Raw genomic sequence first — 22,618 nt, forward strand, 5'->3', positions numbered from 1 at the left:
TACAGGTATACTCATAAAGACAAAATTAGAGAGATGGAAGGAGAAAAGCTTATGAGAATGAAACACAGCGGAAGGACAGCAAGTCTGGATCAGCATGATAGGATTGAGGAATTTAGGAGATTACTGATCGAAAAACATCTCTTGTTCTTTGGTACCTCAGTTGGAATGCTCTGATTGGCTCCATTCTCCAGAAGAAACTTCACAACCTCTAGATGGTTTTCTTGTGCAGCCATGTAGAGTGGAGTGAAACCCTTCTGTCTCAGGAAGACGCACAACAGACAAACGCACGCATCCAGCAGCAGCGGAGCCACAGGCAACCGAAGCAACAAGAAGATAATTACAGATGCACGCACAAAGGATGTACACAGAAAAAAAGCACCAACACACAGAAATATAGGAACAGAGACACATGTGAACATTGCTAATTGTTAATACAATGGTTCCAAGATAACATGTTCATAACTGAGGAGAATCCTCAGTGATTTGAGCTGGGAGGAGCAGCGCTGGGACAGAGTCTCACCTGGGACTGAGCGTTGACATTGGCCCCGTAGTTAACCAGCTCTGTGACCACCTGCTCCTGCCCTGCCAGGGCTGCAATGTGCAGGGCAGTGTTGCCTTTCTGTGTAAACACAGATACGCAGGAGAGAGTACACAATGAGCACCAGCAAAAATAATATGAGAAATCCCTCATCAAAAAAATGCGTTGAGTCCCTACACGCGTGGACAGTTTGCTCATTCTGTATACTGACATTACACAGGTTTAGATTAATAATGGGGTTTTTTTTCGCGTTGACCAGATTCATCTCAAATTTGGTTTAAATGCATTAAGACCTTGGTGATGGTCTACTGTGACAGCTGACTTTTCCTTAAATCGTGTTACTGAGGTGATGCGGCTAATTTTAGTATTTTACCATAGAAGCTGGAACTGTAAGAACTGGACTCCACATGGTCAGATATTTTCCAAATTTTACGCATTGGATCAGCGTCTACCACTGCCTAATGATAACAGGGTGTACACCCATTCAATAAAGCAAAAAACTGTTGTTTATTGTGTTTGTTTTAGTGATTTTGTCTTGGTACATTCCCTCTGAGGTAAGACAGTCTTGGTCTTGAGATGTAACAATTTATATTTCTTCAGTAAAGATATTAAAGGTGAATACGTGAACCAGCTATGAAAACTACAAAGTGATTTCCTGATGTAGGCTGCTGGGTGTGCTACCTTTGTAGTGGTCTCCAGTACGATTCCATTGTGCAGTAGTTCCAGCACCATTTTAACGTGGCCTTCTTTCGAGGCCAGATGCAGCCCGTTGAGCCCATTCTGAGTGAGAGAGCAGAACAGACCTCATACTGAAGGGTCCTCTAAAGCCTTTTCACACAAATATTCCCTCATCTAAAAGAAATAATCACATCTACACACAAACACATATGCCATGCCAACTGACATCTACGAGGGTTTGTTATCACAGTAACTGAAGCATCACAAACCATTGCAGGCAGATACTTACACTGGACACCACGCATGCAGACTCTTAGAATCAAAGTGGTCATTAGCAGAAATAATGTCAACAGGGATGAAAATCAAAATGTACACATTTTCATTTGATTAATAATGGTGTGAGGAGGGGGCAGCAAGGCGGAGGAGGGGAAGGAGGACGGGAGGGGGATGGCAGGCCGCTGGTCTCATGGCTGGGAAGAATACGAGCCGTGTGGGATAGGTCTGACCTCACACAGCCTTCCTTCAGCCGCACAGGACATGTGAGGTTGGACCTTTCCCACACCACTGATATTATTCCTCTGAGTGGGGAGACCACAGCACACCATCACTCTACTGCAAACAGAGGAGAACAAGGAGGCGATGAGGGAGGGGAAAAAAAGCAAGAACCAAAAAAAAGAGGGGGGGAGAGGGAGAGAGAGAGAGCGAGAGAGAGGGCAAATAAAAAAAAAACAGCACACAAGCAGGAGGAGAAGGGGTAGTGGAGAAGTTGTTAGGGTTGAGAGTGAAGGCAGAGGAAGGAGCGAGGCATTGTGCTGGTGAATGAGCCGTGGCTGTCCACTCGGGCAAGGAGACAGAGACACAGCTGCCACAGTCAGACCCACATATCAGACTGCACAAACACCATCGGTACAAACAGTCACACCAGAACCACAATGTTTAAGTCACAATCTACAACTTTTTCTTATAATAATATTGTGCGCCAATTAACTCTTATGACACTGTACAAATTTTGATGTGGGAGAGATGGAACAGTTAATTATTCACCTAAAAAAAAAAAAGAAATTAGAAACTACTTTGATTATAATTTCAGCCATTTTTGATCAAATCGGGCTCTGAAATGTAGTTTCTCTGATAACTAATTAAACATTTGCTTTTTTATCCAGCTACAGGGATGGAACAAATCCATGCACCTGGACGACGCCAGTCAATAGCAAACAAGAATGGTGTAGATGAAACTTTAACACAATTAACACCAAACAATGAAGATAACAGAATTTCAAATGATGAGTGAATAGAAGAATGAAATGCTTCTCTAGAGATTTTAGCAAGTCAGCAGCTCTAAACTCATAAACATTCTCTGCATGTAGTGATATTTGTAATCCATGGGGTGTCTCTCTTCATCACCATGGGGGGATTTGCCAATAATGGCAGAGTCACTTTACAAGTCTACAATTGTTGTTATGTGGAGTGCGTTATGAGGCCGGTGAATAGGCCTCATAGAAATCCTGACAGATGCATTACCAGCAGTGATTAAATAATGTTGAGGACAAAATACGTGAATGGAAAGGAAACCATGGCTAAGTTAGATTAATGAGCTGCAGGAATCTCAAACACACACATACAGTTTCTGGCCAAGTTTTAGTAGCCTGAGGGCAGCAGTCCGAGCCCAGTAAAGCCGCCTTTTCCTGGACACTCTGGGAACAACCGTCAGAGTTAAGGATGCAGGATGGAAGAGATGGGGTGCAGGAGAAACCCTCGCCCCACTTAATTCCCTCCCAGGAGACCCTGTAAACTCTACCTGCCACCTTCAGCCACTGATTAACGGTCTACATGAGCATGCGAGTGCACAGGCAGACAAACAGGCACACAACAGCACGGTGATCAACTCAGACACATCGTGCACACAAGGCACATTTCAGTTCAAGTATACACACAACAAATTGCATACAAGGACAATATTTGAGCAGAATATAATGCAAATTAATCATTATATATTAAATTGAACCACACATTTGCTATAAATTTATTATACCATCCATTTTTGATGTAAGCAGATATAAAAGTACAGCTCCTTTCTTTAATTCATACCATGTGACTACTTTATTTCAAATATTTCAACTCAGTCATTTTCATTGAAAACTTAATGTTCATCATTTTTATCTTTGGATCTTTTCTGGACCAAATCATGAATATTGGATCATTGCTGGATCATCTCATTGCATTATAAATGCCATTAGCTCAAATGTTCTACACCCCCCCCCCCCATCCATATATTGCTGGAATATATTTTTATTTAATCAGTTAGAAGGCTGAGATGGAGAATACATCAGTGTTCAACTGTAGGCCACCAGCAGCACACAAATATCCCAGTATATGAAGTATAACTGAGAGAAGTTCAGCAGAAAACCAAAAACTCCAATAGGAAGGTATGTACATAAAAGCATTTGTATTTGTTGAGCTTGTGAGTCTTTTAATCTATTCAAACAATGCAGCTCTCTCACCTGATTGGCTGTATTTATATCTATGCCATTCTTGATATGTTCCAAAGCCTTGTCCAGGTTGCCAGAGCGGGCAGCTCGGAGAAAACTGTTACCAGCATCTGCCTGCAAGCAAAACAGAAAAAGGGAAAGAGAGGGGGACACCAGGGGTGAGAAAAAAGGTGAGACATGTGAAGAAGAGGAATAGAGAGGGAAAATGGAGAGAGAGAGAGAGAGAGAGACACACACACAATTTGGTTATTTTTCTTTTTAGAGAAGCCATTTGAAGGACGGATGAGGATGACAGTCATCCATCAGTTTCCCTCTCATTTCATTCCTCCCCTGAGGTTTTGGACAGTGCAGTTTGAGAACTTGAAATGTGCAGAGAGAGTGATGCAGGTGACTGGAGAACACAGACTCCCCTCTGAGGTCTCCTAGTCCCCCATCATTGAACTGCAGGTGTTTCTGATGCTCTCAGTGCAGGTAATAAGGTAAGTGTGATAGCAATGAGTCTTCTGTTCCCAGTTGTCTCTTTGTCTGTGTTTACGTGTGTTGAACGAGAGAGAAAGAGAGAGCGCGTGTGAGAGAGAGAGACAAGGTGGAGGGGAAAGAAAGAATGAGGCTGAGTCCTGGCTCACGGGCCGACACATGGCACGTCTAGTGGTTTTGTCTGTGTTTTGTTTGCGTCTGTGAGCTCCTTGCCCCCCCCCCCCCCCCAGGCAGGCAGGCAGGCAGGCGGGCAGGCAGGGGTGCTGCTGAAACAGGATCACTCATGCGGCACAGGAGGGGAAGCGGGAGTGACCAAGGGAGAACCACAGGGAGATATTCGACTGCGGCAAACCCTGCACCTTCTCATTTCATTTGCATAATCTCCTCTCGCCTCATGCTCATCCCCACCCCACATCATCCTCTCTTCAGCTATCTCATCATGCTGGTCGGAAAACAGTGACTGTTTTCTTAAATACCTTTTTCCTGAGCCTGGAGACAAGCACCAAATGCTTCCATCACACACACCAATGAAGCTCATTTTCTCAACTTAATAACACAGTGCTTTAAGCTGTGTCGTCTATTGATGTGACATGGTTGCTGGTCTTCTTTTGATGGGGGGGGGCGTGAGTTAAAAAAAAAAAAAAAAAGAGAGAAAAAGTCCACATGCCTGAAGTAGATGCGTAGCAACAAATGTCACAACATACCCTCAGCATGACACTAATGGCACAGCACTGCGCAAAGACAGAGGTCACTTAAGAAAAAAAAATTTAAAAAGGTGAGGGCAATAGCCGGGGAAGAGGAACCTTTAAAAGGAGAAGCTGCTTCCAGCTGACTGAAGCCTGAAAATGCTTTCTGACAGTTTGATGGCTGAGATTTAATGTGCTCCTTTATCCTCATTTTTTGCAAAAAAAAAAAGAAAGATCAAATTTATACTGACACATGCACTGCGTATCAGGTGAACTTCATACAGTATGCAGGGTCCTGTGTGGAAAGTCTTTAATCCTGAGCTGTTGTGTGACTCCCGCTGAGCCACTCGCCTCCGAGTCATTGTCATTCTTTCCACAAGATGGTTTTGTTTTTAGCTTTTGCTCACAGACAATTTTCCACTCAATCACACACTATTGGGAGCCTAACATACACGGGTCACACACATGAACACGGGCAAACCAATGGCACACACTCACACAACAGGGAGATGAATAGAAAAGAAATAAACGAAATGTCAGACATTGATAGATTTAGATCTGACCATAAATGCAATATTTCTTTCCTGCACTGTTTGTGAAGAATTAGTGTTCAGAGATTGGTTCCAGTTTTATTGCAATACCCGGAGTTGCGAAGCTGATCAAGTCAACCATGGTCTCCCCTTCTGATTTCACTTGTAAGAAGTTGATAATCCACTAACCTCTAGCCATAACGTCTACAGACAAACCGTCGTCCCAAAACAGCTTAGTTTGAGAGTGTATCACTGTGTACGTGTGTTTCTTCATACGTTGTTGTTACATGCCGATCAAGTATGTGAAACATCACAAAGAATATCAATGAATCTGATTAACAGATAAACTGAAAGTGAAAAAGAGCCTTTTCCACCACATTTCAGGGGCCAATCATATAAACAAAACATGAAATTCTCTTACGTGGGTCTAAACTGCCAACATACCAACCAACTAAAGGTCCTGTAGAAGAATGCAGACTGTGATTCTACTGCATGAAATGTTTGCAAACTCTTCCCATGGCGACAGGAGAAAAATCCTGTCATCAAAGGCGGAGCAAATACAGCTGATGCAAAGACACACATGCACAATCTAACAATAAACATGGTTCATAGAAGCGTGGTAACACCATGGTGACCCTGACTGAAGCCCCTGAGACATCCCACCACTCAGGACTCACACTTGCCAACAGCCTGAAGGTTACAAGATGACAAGCAAGATGTTGCTGGTTACAGCATATTTACTTTCTCACCAATGTGAGACTTTCCTCCAGGTCAAATTGTGTAACCTGCAGTGTGGCATGAGTGTCGTGTTTGAGTGTGTACGTATCTGCTTGAGTCAAGAGGCGTATGTTTGGTGAGATAAGGACGCTGAACCACGCCTATCCCCTTCCTCAGAGATACATGTAAACACGTATACAACACATACTAGTGGAGCCACACACATGCGAAAAGTGTCAATTCCTCTGGTACGCTCAGCTGAACGTGATTTGGACGAAAGCATTGTTCTCTGATTATTCCCATGTAGAACAGACAAGTTTAAGGCTCTGAGGCTGAGCAGAGATGAGCGAACCCATTAATCATCCTGTTTGGAGAGAAAGAAATGGTCAATAACCAGCACAGTAGCTTCATCTTTGACATTAGCTAGATCAACACGCTATTGTGCAATGTTCATGCAGCCGTCTTCAGGCTAAGAGAACACAAAGTTTCATTATGGAGCTCAGAAGTACTAACTAAAATTATTCTCCTATTTCATCAGAGAAAATCCTCTGCCCTGAGCTCCCCTCTCCTCTCTCTCCTCCCCTCTGCTGGTGCTGCAGCAGACAGAATGACATCATTGCCTCTCGCTGGTGGACTGCGGTGTTTGAAAGCTCGACGTGTTTGTATGTATGTATGCATGAGGTGGTATGTGTGAGATGCTGGCAACGAGGATCCTCCGCAACGGATGACCGGACATGAAGAATCATCATTTTTACAAAAGATGTATCGTATGCGTGTGTGGAGTGTGTTCAGATAAATGTGTGTGAAAAAAGAATGTAAGACGTCAAAGCCGCAATACTGAGAACGTAGACAATATGATTGCATGTTCTTGGGATCTGGGCAGGATGTGAGAACACACACTGTGGGGCTACGGGGGGCTTGAGATGGCTGCTGTAACTCCTCTGTATTAAATCTTAGTTCAAACCTTTGATTTTTCACAAGTGTGGCAGATTATATTGCAATTTGCTTTTGCCGGTCTGGTAGTGATGTAGAAAAACACCCTGCCATGATCAGAAGACAAAAGTGGCACTGACACAGCGTGGAATTGATATGGTGTGATGGAAAACTACAAAGAGAGTGAACGCCGAAATAAATGTGATCACGAGTCACGTCACTGAAGTGCTCCTTTCACCGTGTGACTTACAAGAAAACACATATCATGACAAAGTGTTCAGTAATTTTAAGGGCTCAAGGCTAACTCAAGCTAATCAGGCACCATCTAAATCACTGAATCGTCGCTTTACTTACGTCTCGATTTCAAAACAGTTACTATTTTCATTTAGATCAAACAAAGCCACACTTGCTGCGCACAGTGTTTCATACCCTTAAAATGAACCGAAGCAAAACTTTCATTATCTCATTAATTCGTCCTTTGAGCTTTTCTCGGGGTCCATTGGTTTAAATAACATCTCCTTCCAAACAGTTAGGCATTGCAAGGGGAAAGAAAGTGAGAAAAAAAAAATCTAGAACTCGAACCAGGACTTTTTTGCCAAAGCAATCATGAGCCCCATCGTAGAGCTCTTCAATTGAATGCCAATGAATAGATGATTATCACTGCTGAGATCCAGGCTGACATTACTCGGATATATTATTACCTGCTTCAAAGAATCACAGCAGTTTTCTTAAAATTATCACGAATCTCTCTCTCTCTCTCTCTCTCTCTCTTACACACACAACACGTATTTGCAGGCACAGCAGGTGAATCATAAATATTTGAGGAGCCACCACAGCTATTTGTACATGCAGCAGAAAGGTGAAAATAAGCAGTATACATATGTTACACCATGTCACATCTTGCTTTACTTCCAGCAACTTCTTGTACAATTCAAACTGTGCAAATGTAGTCTTGATATCTGCTGTTTGTCTCACAAAACACTGTATTTAAACCTAAGAGTGTGACTGCATGGTTTCTATACATTTTAGAGGAAGACTGACCAGCGGATATGGAAAATCCTGCAGAGTGCTTAAACAGCTGTTTCATCACCCCCTTTTTTTGCTGACTTGCATTTGTTCTAGAAATTGATTTTCTTTCCTTATCCTTCTTTTTTTCCTCCCCCCTTCATCCTCCAGTATCCGTCTCTGCATCCATCTCTTGGGCTGCTTGGAAAGGTTGAGAAGGCAGCAGGCTGTTTCCGGCTGCAGAGATGTAGTAAGTGTAGAATCAGACAGACTGGGACCCGTGGGAGCGTTCAGCTACGGACACATTTACAGGAAGCGAGGAGGGCATCGGGATGAAGCCATTTCATTCCCCCACTCAACTGTCTGTCTGTATGTAAATCCGCCTGCTTCTATTGCCTGTATGTGACAACGCGTCTTTTCCCATTTTTACTATTTACTTTCTCACACTCCTCACCCCCCTCACCCCAAACACCCACACCCACTGTCCCGGTCTTACTCATGGATTGTCTCTTTATATCTGGCCCTGCTTCAACCACAGCGCTCGTAGATGAGATTGTCATGGTTATTGTGATCTTTTGTGGGGGAGACAAAGAGGGTGAAAGCCATCAGGTGGAGATAGGGTTCAGGGTCTCTTCGGGAATATGACAAACATCCTATGTTTCACTACACAGTAACAGTAATTATACTGGCAAAAGCAGTCTGAGGGAATATAAACTATGTATAAGTAACTTTGCCCAGACAGACTGAACCGTAATCTAAAAAAAAAAAAAGAACTATACCTCTGTGTTACATAGTCACACCACCACTATAAGCGATGCACCTGCTAACGTAGCAACAGACAACCGAGAAATGCATTTACTCCCGATATTATGCTTCTTCATATTTCTACTATTACAACATCACAAAAGCATCACTGCTATCAATTCAACCACCCAACATGAATAAAGTAATTAAATACTGCTTTTCAGTGCCTTAGAAGAGAAAAACTCCACTTTTTAAACGAGGTGTAATTTGTCATTTTGAGTATTTTCACACAAAAGCATAAAGTAATACATCTGTCTTCCATTCTTCAGTTGCTTTAAAGCTTCCCGTTGGTAATGGACTATCCATTGGCCAAATGATCTGCGTACTACGAGTCAAAATGTTTTGGATGAATAAACTCCCGTTGACAGACAAATGGGCTCCAGTTCATCCTCACACATACAAACAATGAAAAAGTGGGCACATTTCTACAAGTTGCATCATCTACAGTAAAGCGACTGCCTCACTTTCCCCGTGGTAAAACAGCTTGACACAATCTCACTCACATTTAAGCAGCTTGTGCCAATATTTCTCTGCTGGCTCACTGGATTAAAACCTCGTTAAGTCATCAGTGAAGCCACGCTGAAAGAATCTCATTAATTGACCCGCTAAATAAGTTTGCTGACCTCTAGTTTACTTACCAGAGCTAATCCCGGTTGACATCATACAATCTGAACATCAAACAGATGAACAAGTGAAGTCAAAAACAAGATTCAGGGGAAGAAAACCCAACATGATACACACCCACACATGTACACACTTAGACTAATCTTGGACTTACATACATGTAAGCTAACATAGATAGTCCTTTGCAATCAAGCTCCCTCCCATGTTGCAATGGGAGCCAACATTTACTGAGCTTGATGAAGGGAGTGCATGCTTTAATCGTGACGTGTCAACACCTAGTATCCCCTTTAAAACCATCAAAATGTGGGCTCAAGTGTAACACATGGCCTTCTCATAAAGCGGATTCTGTATTTACACTGTGGATCCTGTCTTTGCCCTGTATCTCCCTCTCCCTCATTTTTCTTCGTCAGTGTAGCCTGGGAGAGGCAGGCATATTCAGGACTGAAAACAAGTGGAGAGCAAGTAGAGAAGCTTCCAAAATAAATGTGGAGGAAGGGAGGGAACACAGAGAAACTGTATATAAGCTAGAACATAAAGTACAGCGCGTTAATACCATTACATCAACAATCATGTGTCAGAGACAAAGTAAGTGGGAGCAAAGCCAGTGACAATTTGGCCCACTGACTGATGTGAAAGGATGAAGACGTTGAGAGCTGGCAGGTGCATTACATCTGAGTGTTAAAGAACAAAACATTGCAAAAAGAAAGAAAGACAAACGTATACTTGCAGACAATTTAAAGAGACAGTGACATGAGAGAGCAGAAGAAGAAAAAAGAAGAGGAAATGTAAAAAAAGTTTGCTGTACTCACTCCGCAAGTGATGGTCTTGACTGGCATGCCTGTTGGCCCTCCACACTCTTTTAGGTTTTCTGTTTCTGTCAAATTCAAAGCTGTCTTTCCTGTTGCCCCCTGCAAGTTCTGCTGCACAGGGCACGCAGACCCCCGTCCAACGTAAACACACACACACACACACACACACACTTGCCCAGACACACACACACTTGAGTAAGCAGGACCCGGCGTAGTGGGTGGAGAGACTAGGGAGGGGTGGGGGTGAGGGGGCCCAGGGGTTTATCTCTGGAGGAATTCTGCCTGTATCTAAAGACACACATTTCAAACACATTCAAAAACCAATGGGTGCCCCACACTCTCACCACGGGTTTCCTGCCTACATCCTGGATCACACCTTTTTTTCCCCACTATCTTCTCTAACACTCATTTTCTATCTCTCTGCCACACTTTGCTTTTCGCCTCTTTATTCCTCTCCATTAACTCTATAATTCCACTCATCCTTACTCCATCCTCCATCCAGGCACTGCTCTCCTCCTCACATATCCTCACCACCTTTCAGGTTTTGTTGCCACCCAACACTGTCACTCCAACTTTATCCCTCCTTTCTCCTGTCCCTTCTTCCACACACACGTCACGCCCATCTCTGTGTCTCCTGTATGTTTTGTGACAGCCAGACAATCATTTTTTTCACGGACCAGGCAATACCAGAATAGCGTAGAGTTACTGTGGAGAATGGGTGTGTTTTTTCGGAGTGGGTCCGTTTCAGTCTGCGAGGTGACTTACAGTGACAAAGCGCCTAGCGGGGGGGTCGCTGCCACCTCCCCGTGACAATGGGCCAGACACACGGAGTGGGGGGAGCATGAAGGGGCCAGCCTCTCAAAAGGCCCTGCCTCTTTTAATAAAGCGTCCGTCATTCCTCGCTTGAAAAGGCCCTCTTTTCTCTACTTCTCCCCTCCTCTCTCCCTCTCCTGGCTAAATGCTGGGAAAAGCACATCGCTGCCAAAACCATGCAGAGAGATAAATGCTTGTAGGAGAGGGGAAGGAGGGGGCAATGTAGAAAGAAGGCTACGCACCACTCAGTGGCACTGGACCGTGACCTGGGCAAAAACATCACGTGGGACATCTCTCCCGTCCACAGTATTGAGTTTGGAAATTGATGAGAGCTCAACAAACTAATGTGTAGCAGGGGAAGATGGGTACTAATGTGCATGGAGACAAGACAAATTGTCCTGTGGTCTTCTACTAAGAAGTCCTGAAACTGTGATACTCTCTAGAGAAAAAAAACAAAAAAACACCTTCTCCACCCGCCGAGAGTACGAGAATGATAACTTATCAGGTCAGAACCGAGAGGTGAAGGAAGATTTCTATGGAGGTGTCTTTCAAGCAACAGTCAAGGGGGTCAAACCTTTAACCCCTGACTCAGGGGGGCAAGTATTTCTGATTAAATACTCTAACTTTTCTGAGCTTAAAGCATTTCCATCGTATTGTGATTAAAACCCTCACTGCGTATCATCTCAAACTCTTGAGGAGAAAGGGGTTCCAAAAGTGAGGGTGTTACCATGAAGCTCAGAACACGCTGGGGGTTTGTCTCAGGGTTGATTTAGGTTTGGGACGGACGTGGCCTCTGCTCCCCGTGTCAAGTCCTTCTTGTTGACAGGATAAAGGGCTACAGCTGTCCACGTGTGCTGCTGCTGCTGGTTGGTTTATTACCCACGTCCTGATGTCTCAGATGACAGAGTTGAGCTGAAATGGCGTGTGTGTGTGAGTGTGTGTGTGTGTGAGTGTGAGTGTGTGTGTGTGTGTGTGTGTGGGGGGGGGCATTGTGACCACTGATGGTCTGTCAGCTGTCTTGCTTCAACCTGTCAGACCCTTGTTAGACCCCCAATTTTCTTTGCATCAGACACACACTGAGCTGCCTGACATCACATAGATGAAAGACATATGATGTGGCAGAAGGATGAGGGAGACCAAAATACCTGGTCCATCATCTCATCTGACTCTAGGAAGCATTTTTCATCCAATGCAGAAAGTTGAGAATGGTTCCCAGGTGGAAACCAGCTAATGTTCCCATCAGAATCAATCCAAGTTTGTCAGGATCTTTAGTGGATGGTCACACATGCATAGAAAGGACTTCACCCCCCCCCAGCTGTTAAGGATCATCACTGCAGAAGCTGTTTGAGAGTGCTGTTATACACACTCTCCAGGCCAACAAAGAGCTGTAACCAAGCAGCAGCAACAGCAGGGGCAGTTATAAACACTGGGAACTGAACTGAACATGGTGGATGCAAGATGAAGGGAGCTGGAGAAACGCACACTAGTATACGTACATTTCTGGGAAATTAAAGGGCTTTGATTCAAGAACCATCACCTCACCTGGATTACTGAGAATCTGGTTTGAAAATGGTTTATTAATTCAAAATGAAAATTCGAAATTTATTAACAATATTTCTATGTATGGTTACACTATTTCATAGTGGCCATCTAGTGGCAGTGTGATGTCCTGCACAGGATTTGCCTGAGGTAACTTCAAAGAGATAAAACACACACACACACACACACACACACACACACACACACACACAGAGTTTATCCCTCTGCTCCTCACAAGCACACAAGCTGGCCTCTGAACTGACAGAGGAGCAGTTTAACTCAGCATTAAAGGCAACGGGTATTAAAACTGTCTTCACTCGACTGACAGATTACATATCTCTCACACACACACACACACACACACACACACACAATCTGACTCACTTATAATACGTCAACATACATACGGTACATTAAGACGCCTCAACAAATGCAAGAGCCCGGACGATACAAAGCCAAACTGACCTGTGGGAGACAAAAACAGGGAGTTAGAGATACTCAGATGAGGAGGGAGAGCAGAAAAGATGAAAGCAATAGAGAAGAATGACAGCAGTAATACGTCAGCGCAGGTCCAGGCTTCCATTAATCTTCATAAGTGGAGAGGTAGAGATGGGGAAAAACAGAGTGAAGATGTGAGAGGAGGGAGAGAAAGGGTACCACGATGAAGGGAATCTGTCTTCACAACTCCCAATGTCTCTCTGAGCACTAGCTGAGAATACAGACTCCATAATTTAAAACAAAGGCTTGGGAACATCAGTCACAACTGGGGCTTGAGTCAGCGTCAAGAAGGATCCGTGCAGCCAGACATTAATTCAATCAGTCTGGTTAATAGACAGAGCTGAAGTAACCATAATTTCCATTCAGATGTAATGTAATGTGTAGTAACAATGCTACAAAAGCTTCACCATGCAGGACTCAGAGCTGGTCTGACAAATATTGACCTGACTGTTAAAGTGACGATGGGATTCTATTAACGTTCCCCAGAGAAAATTAACTGCAGATGATTTAGAGTTTAGAGGCCGAGAGCCAAAAGAAAGATGTGACCTTCATTTTACATATCATCAGTCTACAACGTTTAATACATCCCAAGAGTTTATTGCTGAAGGGTTACATAATTGTACCCACTTAATAATGGATTCACCGACAATACTCAGAAAATACATTCAGCATGTGAGACCATTTAATAGCAGCGGTGGTAGCAACACTGGAGATGCTTCCTGTCCTAATTAGGATGCTATTTTTTCACATCAAATTAGCGAATATCTCACATCATTGGAGCAAATCCTGAATGAATCATTTCATTGTTTCTTGCAGACTGTTCCTGGTGGTTGTTTCCTTAAATGCTGCATATTATAGCAGCAGCAGCAGAAGCATCATAAATATTTTTTTAAAAAACAACATTTATGAAGGTACCCTGTATTAAAGAGAAATATATGGAGGGGATGTTATGTGGAAATTCAAAAAAAAAAGTTCATCAACATAAAATGAAAAAAAAAAAAATTACCAACCACGACCCGGACCAATCGGATGAGCAGAGGACCACAGCGAGGATGACATTACAATTCATACAATAAAGTCTTTTGAAAAAGAAATGTAGCCAATTAACTATAGTTTAAAAAAATAATGGTTACCTTTCTGTTAAATCTGGACAGGGACCATTATTGCACATCATTATTGATTTCTTTCTCCCATCAATACCAGTGGGATTTAAAAATGGTGGTGGTCAACAATCATTGCAATAACAAAATATGCTGTGATAAAACATATTTAGGGTTTGTATAAAGCATTTTTTGAACAGCAATTGTAAATGATACAAATATGTGCTTTAACTAAATTCCAGTAAGCTCAATAAAGTCAAGAATCGTTCAAACATGGTGGATTGTTTGGTTTCCTGACATCATGTACGCACTCATACAGGTAATGTTTTTATCTAGAATATCCAGCGTTCCAGCGTTTACTGCCACTTGCTTCACACTATCACAGCAGCTCAATTCTCACTGGAAAGAGCGTAAGTGTTCAGAAACAGGCTGCAAATTAAAGATGCAACAAGAGACGGATGAAAAGAGGTAGACGGAACAGAGGGAAGGGGGCGGACATCTTGGGCTCAGTGGCGACTGTGATAATGAAAAAAAAAAGCTCCTGGGGAGCTTCAGCAGGCGTATGTGTCTTCTTTTTGTTGACAGTATGATGGGATCTTTATCTGCACTGCTGTGCTGAGTCAGCACCTGATTCCCCCTCCCCAAGTGATACACACTAATCTACAAGAGAGCTGCCTGCAGAGACGGTCCTATTCAGACATCAGCGTGTAGACAGCTCTTAATTAACAAATAAACATATATGTGATGCATCTAATATGCTCGTTTCCACTTGAACAGATAATAATGGCTGCCTTAGGGGCCGGATGCTCAGCTGCCTGGGGAAGCTGAGATTGACGTGTTATTAAATATAAGCAATTAAGAGAGAAGCTCTCATCAGTCAGGGCAAAGGCAGCCAGAAGAAAATCTTAGAAATCTGACGTCAATTACTCCTCTGCCTCCATTCGCCTCATACATACAGACTCATATACACACTCTCTCTCAAGTACCCATGGACAAGCTCAAAATCTCTCTCACACACACACACACACACACACACTCACATACACAGTTCAGTGCATGCAGGTGCATATCACACACTCTCACACATTTAAGTATGCAGTTATTAGCAACCGTCCAGATGCCGGCACACCTCAGGCAGTGGTATACTGAAAGTGAGTAAGCATCTTGTCTGTGTTAAGAAGTCTTGAACCGGTTATTATTGTGATTGAGGGAATTTATATCCCTGTGGTTCAGTGGACATTAAAGGAGCCGATACAAAAAGGGCCAAAAATATACTGTAAATATTTGGAAAGCATTTGAAATGCAATCAATGATCAATTTCTCTCTCTTCTGCAATTTCAGCATTCCTCTGATAGCAAAACCAGGTTTATTTTTCCTTAATCATGTCTCAACTCCTAACTTCACCAGAGAAATAATTGTACTGCAAATCAGATGTACTGACCCGCATATGCATTTGTTTGAGGTTCTCTGAGGAACGTTACGTGAAAATGTAGTACTTGTATGTCAACACGCAACTGTTGTGGAGGCCCTTAAAGACGATTTGATGATGTTCTGTTGATGAAGCAGGTTAATCTGGGACTAAAATGACTCATTTCAGTATGAATTAATGTGCACAATAGCCTACTTTCACTGTTGCAAACTCAACAATACTCCAGGTTTTAGAAGTAAAAGTTTTTTTTCTGCTCTGGTGTTTGCTGAAAGAAACAAAGAACAGAAAATGGAGCAGATGTGTCCTGGACATTGTTAGTAGTCAGTGATGACATCACTCCACAGCTGCTGGGAACTTCGTCACTCCTCAATAGGAAAGGGTGTGTTTTGTGTTTTCCACCTTATAAGATCTCATGAATGGTGGACCAGGTCAGTCAGATTGATTGCTGCAACAGAGTATTCTACAGTTTTCAGACTGATAATTTTGGAGTATGTTTTCACCTTTACCATGCACTCTGCGCATTCATCTTAAACCCATGCACATGCACGCAGGCATGCACATTGTCTGTCGCTCAGTTTCTCTCTTTCTTACAGTTGGCTTACAGGATGGCTCTTATAAATGGACTCTTTGTTGGCCAGATTGCTCTCTGGAGGCGTCTTTCTCTGGTGCAAAAAAGCCAGAAAGATCATTTCCTAACAGGAGAGCAGGATTCTCCTCATCTTGCTGACCCGTCTTCTTCCTTAAGTCGATATCGGGCCAACTGAGACATTATTACACGACTTCTGCAGTTGGTGCACAATGGGAATATAACCCCCATACTCTTAATCTGAATTCTCTGATGCTGGTATCAATAACCCTGGGACAAAAATGAGAGTTACAATATTTGAATACACCACGGCCTTTCACATGTAAATTACACTCTGCCCCCCCTAGCCGAAACAAATTACAGCCAACTGCTGGTGGCTGGACTTGAATAGGCTTCCTAATGTAGTCTGCATCTACAGTGGGCTGGGAGCAGCTGGAAAAGAGAAACTGAGACGGGGGAGAATTTATATGACAGTGCAGAGTGTGACAGTTTGTTTTTTTGGGGGTTTTTTTTCATATTGAGTTGGCCACGCAGCCATAGTGTGACGAATGGGGCTTGGCTCCCTGAGCATCTGTCTCCAAGCACTCACTGAGGGGGTAATTAGAGCTGTGAGATGATAAGGGATATTCTCCAGACCCAGTGACTGCTAATGCTTGCAAAGGGGTCGGGGCTTTTACACAGACCTCTGACATGTCACAGCTCTGTACTAAAGGAGGGGGCAGGGAAGAATGGGACATTTGATCTTGGACCAGTTTGAAGGTTGATAGGAGTTTTCCATCTGTATGGTCTGCAGTGCTTTTCAACTTACCCTGTCGGAGGAATCAAAGTAAAATGGACTTCATTTCCAAAAACAAAAACAAACAAAAAAACCCAAACCCTTTGTTCCATCTGCTGCTGGTTATGATGAGATTGTAGCACCCAAGTAATTGCCGTGATCTCAGAAGGTAACAATAGGGAACAAAGATGAGTGCTCAGATAATTGGAAACATGATGTTCAAATTCATTTAAAAGGTAAAATAAATGTGATATTATTTGCCTTCGTTGTGCCCACAGTTTTGCTGCTCAATGTGGGATGATTACTTTCCACAAACAGCAGTTGGCCACGCAGATGTTTTGACTTGATGTGTCGTATCAATGTGCCTGGGTAAAAGTGTCGTGATAAATTTGGTGTGGCAATTATCACTGTTATTGATGTGATGGCTGGTAACTAGGATTCCCACCTGCTCATAAAAGATCTTTGGTCAAAACATAATATATTTGCCTTTATCAAATATCACTGTTGACAGTGTACAGGTTTGACTTGTCTACTCCACCTACACACCATCAAAAAGAGTGCTTGGGTCTGCAGAAGAATTTTTGCGGCTTCTAACAAGGTGAAGATCCTCTGATAATTAAACAAATTTTAATGGCGTTTAATTGTCTACTTCTATCACTGCCTGTGCGGTTCACTGGTCAGCAGGGTCACTGTATTCCCAGATCACAGCAATTGAGAAATATGTTACCATAAATGAGAAAGTGGGTTACAGAGGATGCACTAATTAGCCTGTAGTTTTCCTTCGAGGGCTTGGGTCAGGGCGGGACAGGAGCAACTTGCAAGCAGAAAATGATACTTTAGTAAATGCTGGAGGAGGAAGCGAACACCCTGTTGCAGGGATTTGGTTAATGCTGCTGTTGTTTTCCACTGCTGTGCTGGCCAAAGGCCAGTGAAAGGGATTGGGCATTTTAGAACCATCTATTACGGCACCACTCTTTGTCTCTGGTTTGTATGCTTTCATTCCCACCCAGCAGGAACCTCATTTCCTCTCCAAAATGACAGGGGTCACCAAATTCTCTGTTCTATTCATTCTACTCATTTCTTTTAATGATGTGGTATTTTATGTACATTTCATCGGTATTATTGGAAATCTGTGGAGCTGGTCTTTGGAGCTGGATCAGGTCTATGGTCCGAAAGGGACGATGCATTTCGTCATTATTGGCGCATAAACAAGCAAACACAATTTTATTCATACATACACAAAAATTGCAAAATGAAAAGGAGAAAAGGAACAAATTCAGTTGCCCAAATGCACACACATATTCTGAGGGAAAGGCAGTACTCCATATTGTTTTGTGTTGGGCCAATGGTCAAGTAAAACTGTTGATGACAGTTTATATACCTTTCCACATGCAGGCTTCATAGTGTGAGAAAATGTGTTCGCCTTTTCTTTTTATGCCAGATGTTTTTAATGTCTCTGCACTTCCAAATGGTTTGTTTCCTTGGTTCAACTGAAGTTCAATGAATTAAACCTCAATAATGCTCCGAAGCGTTTAGGAGCAATATGGAGATGGAAAGAGTAGGATTAGGAATTTGACATGAGAGCAGGGGGAGGAGAGTCAGGATTTGAGGGGAAAGAATTGTCTGGAACAAGTTTCCCAGCAGGCTTATTGCACTTAGATGAACTCTTCTCCACGAGCTGGAAATGGATTCAAGATCATCTGTGATATAGGTGCAATAAAACCTTTGGCAAACGTATCCCAAACTGTTTCAACAGATAAAAACAGACGAAACACAGGCACGACACATAAACACTGACAATACACAACAGCCACAATACACAAACAGCACCAACGCATCAAAGACGCATGCACAAGACTGACAACCACGGCGTCCACAGCACAACACACACAAACACCGACGTAAGCACAGACACAACACAGACGGGTAAATCTTAACACTAATACACAAAAGCCATGCAAGGATGCACACACACCGCTGATAAGAGGTTGAATGCCAAAACACACACTGGTCTAACACACACTTCCAGTTTATCTCTTACAGTCACACACACACACACACACACACACACACACGGAGCTTGATTTAACCCTACTCACAAACACAGTGGTACAAATGACAAAAGCATATTTACTAAATCAGAAGAACCCACAGGAAAAATACTTGGACTGTAGTCTATTATCACTAATGTGAGCCTGTGTGGTGTCAAGTACTTGTGTGTATAAGGATACGCAGACGTACCAAGTCTATGAAAAAATATATCAAAGCTATATTTTGCCCGTGGACTCTTGCCATGTAATATGCTGCTTTGAGAACATCAATTCCAAAGATATCATCACAGACACTGACGAAAATGTTAATGTAGATACAGATATATAATATATATATATATATATTCACGTGAAACTAAAAACATAAAAATAAAAGAACAACCAAATTTAAAAAAATATATATATAAACCATCAAGTTAGTACAATACGTCAAGCAAGGACAGGAACAAAGAAAAAGCTCCAGCCTGATCCCACGACACCTGACTGAATTAGCTCACAGCGGCACAACAGCAACACTAGAAGGTCAAAGGAACCAGAACTACGATACCATAAGCAACACACAAAGAAAATAAGAGTAAAGATAAAAACAACAACAACAGCAGAGCAACAACAGTGACACAAACTTTAAGTGACAGATACAAGATGGTCATAAATACAGAATATATATATATATATAAATACATATATTGATAAATAGAAAAGCCAGATATACGTGTTGCAGATATTTACTTCATCATCATAGTGCCATACTCCTTGGCCATCCGGCATCTCAGAGCTCACACTACTGTCCTGATCGATTAGCCAGCGATGCACGGCGTGGGCCTAAAAGGACATACGACATAAAGACAGAGCCTAGTTAATCGCAACAGGGAGAAGCAGAGAAATGGAGAGACAGATAAAAAGAGAGGAGGGAGGGGTGGGGCATAGCGAAAAGAAAACAATGGCAAGGAAATGAGAACTAATCAACATTATATTGAGACACAGGTAGAACACAGGGTGGAGGAGCGAGGGAAAGAAAGCAGGAAGAGCACCCACCCTATCTGACCCCGAACCCACCCTGCTTGTCCAAACCTCCCACTGCAAACCCATAAACTCTCCCTGTGGGAAACAGGTCAGGTTAGGATGCGTGATATGGAGTGAGGATGTGGCACGACATGAGGATGTCACACATACAGTGGTGGGCGCTGTGCAGCGGGCCACTGATGGCGATGGGTGATGGTTGGAGGCTCATAGATGGATCACCTGTGTCACTCCTTTATTCAAGTGATCTGGATTCCTTGGTATCTGGCTTGTGCAAGTGGCAGAAAGTGTACTTACCCACAATCCACATATAGACAACTACATAGTCAGTGGGAACACGCTACACAAACAGAACATTTTTGTGAAACAAACATCTCACTGAGAAACAAAGCACATGTATATTTCAGGGTTTAATCACAAATAAACACATTTTCTTGTCGGACAGACAAGCAATAAATGCGCTTTTTAGCAGGATGGAAAAAGCTGGAACGGCCATAACACTGAGACAGGAAAAATTTGTCAGCAAAAGTCTGTCAGCTCCAGACTGATAATAGCCCTAAACTCTTACTCCAGATAAGGAGCAGATCTGATCTGTCCCGTCTGTCTCTGTTAAAATTCAGATCAAACCCATACAGTAGCCAGCTCTAGTCACTCACACACACACACACACACACACACACACACACACACACACACACACACACACACACACCAAGCCCCATCTGTTACTCTTGCCTCTTGTCACGTCAGCACCAAAAACAACCAAACACAGCTTCTTTTGTGACGCCCGATGCTCTTTTGCAGCAGAAATACTTGTCAAGATTTGCACCAGGCTGAAATCGCAGAATCCAGGGATTAATTATCCTGTCAAAGCTACTACTGCACATTTACCATTTACTTTACGCCAGCAATTCTACTGTACTTGTGTTGTGTTTTTAAGATGCACTGAAGCGGGTTGTCATACCTTGACATTGCAAAAATAATACTTATGTTGAAATAGAGGGCTATTTAGCCCTCAAACTGTTGCTTGAAGGAGAAAACTGTAGCTTTAAGGCAGAACATGACGTGTGGAAAGTACAAATGATGTACAGACACAGAGCCATCAAGAAGCGCTTTCACCTGAAAATAAATCCACCCCTAAACCAATGTCCTAATCTGGAACCAGCATTTACAATCAGCGGAAGTTGATCTGGATTCTGATTTCAACTGCAAACATCAGTCTTAAACTAAAAATGTCCCTTTAAAGTAACAGAAAAAAATGAGGTCTTAAAAGAGAAAAAAACTTCCTCATCTATCTTGGCTTTTGATTTCCTAATGACAGAAACATGAACATGCAGACAAAGAGAGAGCAGGACCTTCTGTGTCGGGTGTAGTGTCTGTAAAGACAGATGCAGGCTGTGAACACGTAGCGGGGACGTGGAGGACAACAGACGGAGTCACCTCAAGGGTACAGTGAATCAGTGGGTGACAGCAGAGGCCACAGCCTCTGTTTGGACACCCTAAAATAGACAAAACCAGGAGAAAGCACTGCAGTACTACATTTTCTAAAACTGTCTAAGCAAAAATTTCCACTTTACATGGGCTTTATTTGGAAGAAACATTTGCAGTAACATTGCTTATTAAACTGTGCTTGTGGCTGTGTGGGGCTCTGTTTATGCGTGGACGTGATGCACAGCGGCTTCATCCGTAGAGTTTGTGGTGAGTTACAGAGCGTGTCAGCTTAGAGGAATAATTGGATTAAGTAGCAGACGGCTAGTGATGACAGGGAAAGAGGGGTGAAGGGGTGGTGGATGAAGGGGAGGAGGAGGAGGTGGGTGAGCGAGTGAGGCAGAAGGGGAGAGAGGTGCTGATAAGAGTAACAGGCCATTTGCCGCTGAGCCTCTGGGAGCCTCAGGGCAGCGAACAGACTCGCAGAGGGAACTGAAATTGTTACGCTGTAGATTAGAGGGATAAAGGAGATAACACTCATAGTCTCTGGACAACTAACTAGTAGCGCCTTGGCATGTGGCGATTCAAACTCCAAGCCAAGCCATAAAAAAAAACAAGCCATGTGTCATGTACAAAGCACCCATTATCATGTGTCTGCTTTAAGGCCTCATAAATACTCGGGCCCCCTTATTATCGAAGCAGGACCCGATCCTGTACTTCTCAGTCACAGCTTCAGAAGGGTCACAGTAGTCTCACGGTGAAGAAAGGAGTGGATGAATGATCAGAGTAATGTACAGGTGAAACAAGACCTCCTTGGTGCCTCTTTACTCATCCATGACCTTCACATGTTGTATGTTGACTAAGATGGCCGCAGAGAAGAAGCAGAAGCCTGAGAAGGGAGGTGCAGCAGAACTAAAGCCATAGTCAGTGAAACCACACAGGAACGAAGGTGGAAAAGTATGAGATGAAACTATTCATGCAAATGCGTCACCTACTTTCTGGTAGTTGACATTCAAACACATTACCAGGATGAACTGCTGAGTATGTTTCACCTTAGGACCCAAAGATACAGGATTTTAGGGCCAATAC

At 43.0% G+C, this 22,618-nt stretch overlaps 1 protein-coding gene across 3 annotated transcripts in view; it reads right to left on the reverse strand.

The window, feature by feature from the left end:
• ank1a (ankyrin 1, erythrocytic a) overlaps window positions 1–22,618 on the reverse strand; it is a 94,211-nt gene that overhangs the window by 28,949 nt on the left and 42,644 nt on the right. The window contains exons 3-7 of one of the 3 annotated variants that reach the window (XM_086206163.1): window positions 19,811–19,903; window positions 3,718–3,819; window positions 1,220–1,318; window positions 521–619; window positions 156–254 (exon numbers count right to left, since the gene is read on the reverse strand). In XM_086206163.1, coding sequence (XP_086062289.1) covers window positions 156–254; window positions 521–619; window positions 1,220–1,318; window positions 3,718–3,819; window positions 19,811–19,903 — 492 coding nt within the window. Of the gene's footprint in view, window positions 1–155; window positions 255–520; window positions 620–1,219; window positions 1,319–3,717; window positions 3,820–9,495; window positions 10,098–10,290; window positions 10,504–19,810; window positions 19,904–22,618 lie in introns of those variants that run through there. The other 2 variants (XM_086206164.1, XM_086206165.1) reach the window with 2 other exon arrangements.

Source organism: Aulostomus chinensis, chromosome 6 (assembly GCF_037954235.1).
Source record: "Aulostomus chinensis isolate RoL2024-O1b breed Wild chromosome 6, RoL_Achi_v1.0, whole genome shotgun sequence".
Taxonomy (NCBI): Eukaryota; Metazoa; Chordata; class Actinopteri; order Syngnathiformes; family Aulostomidae; genus Aulostomus; species Aulostomus chinensis.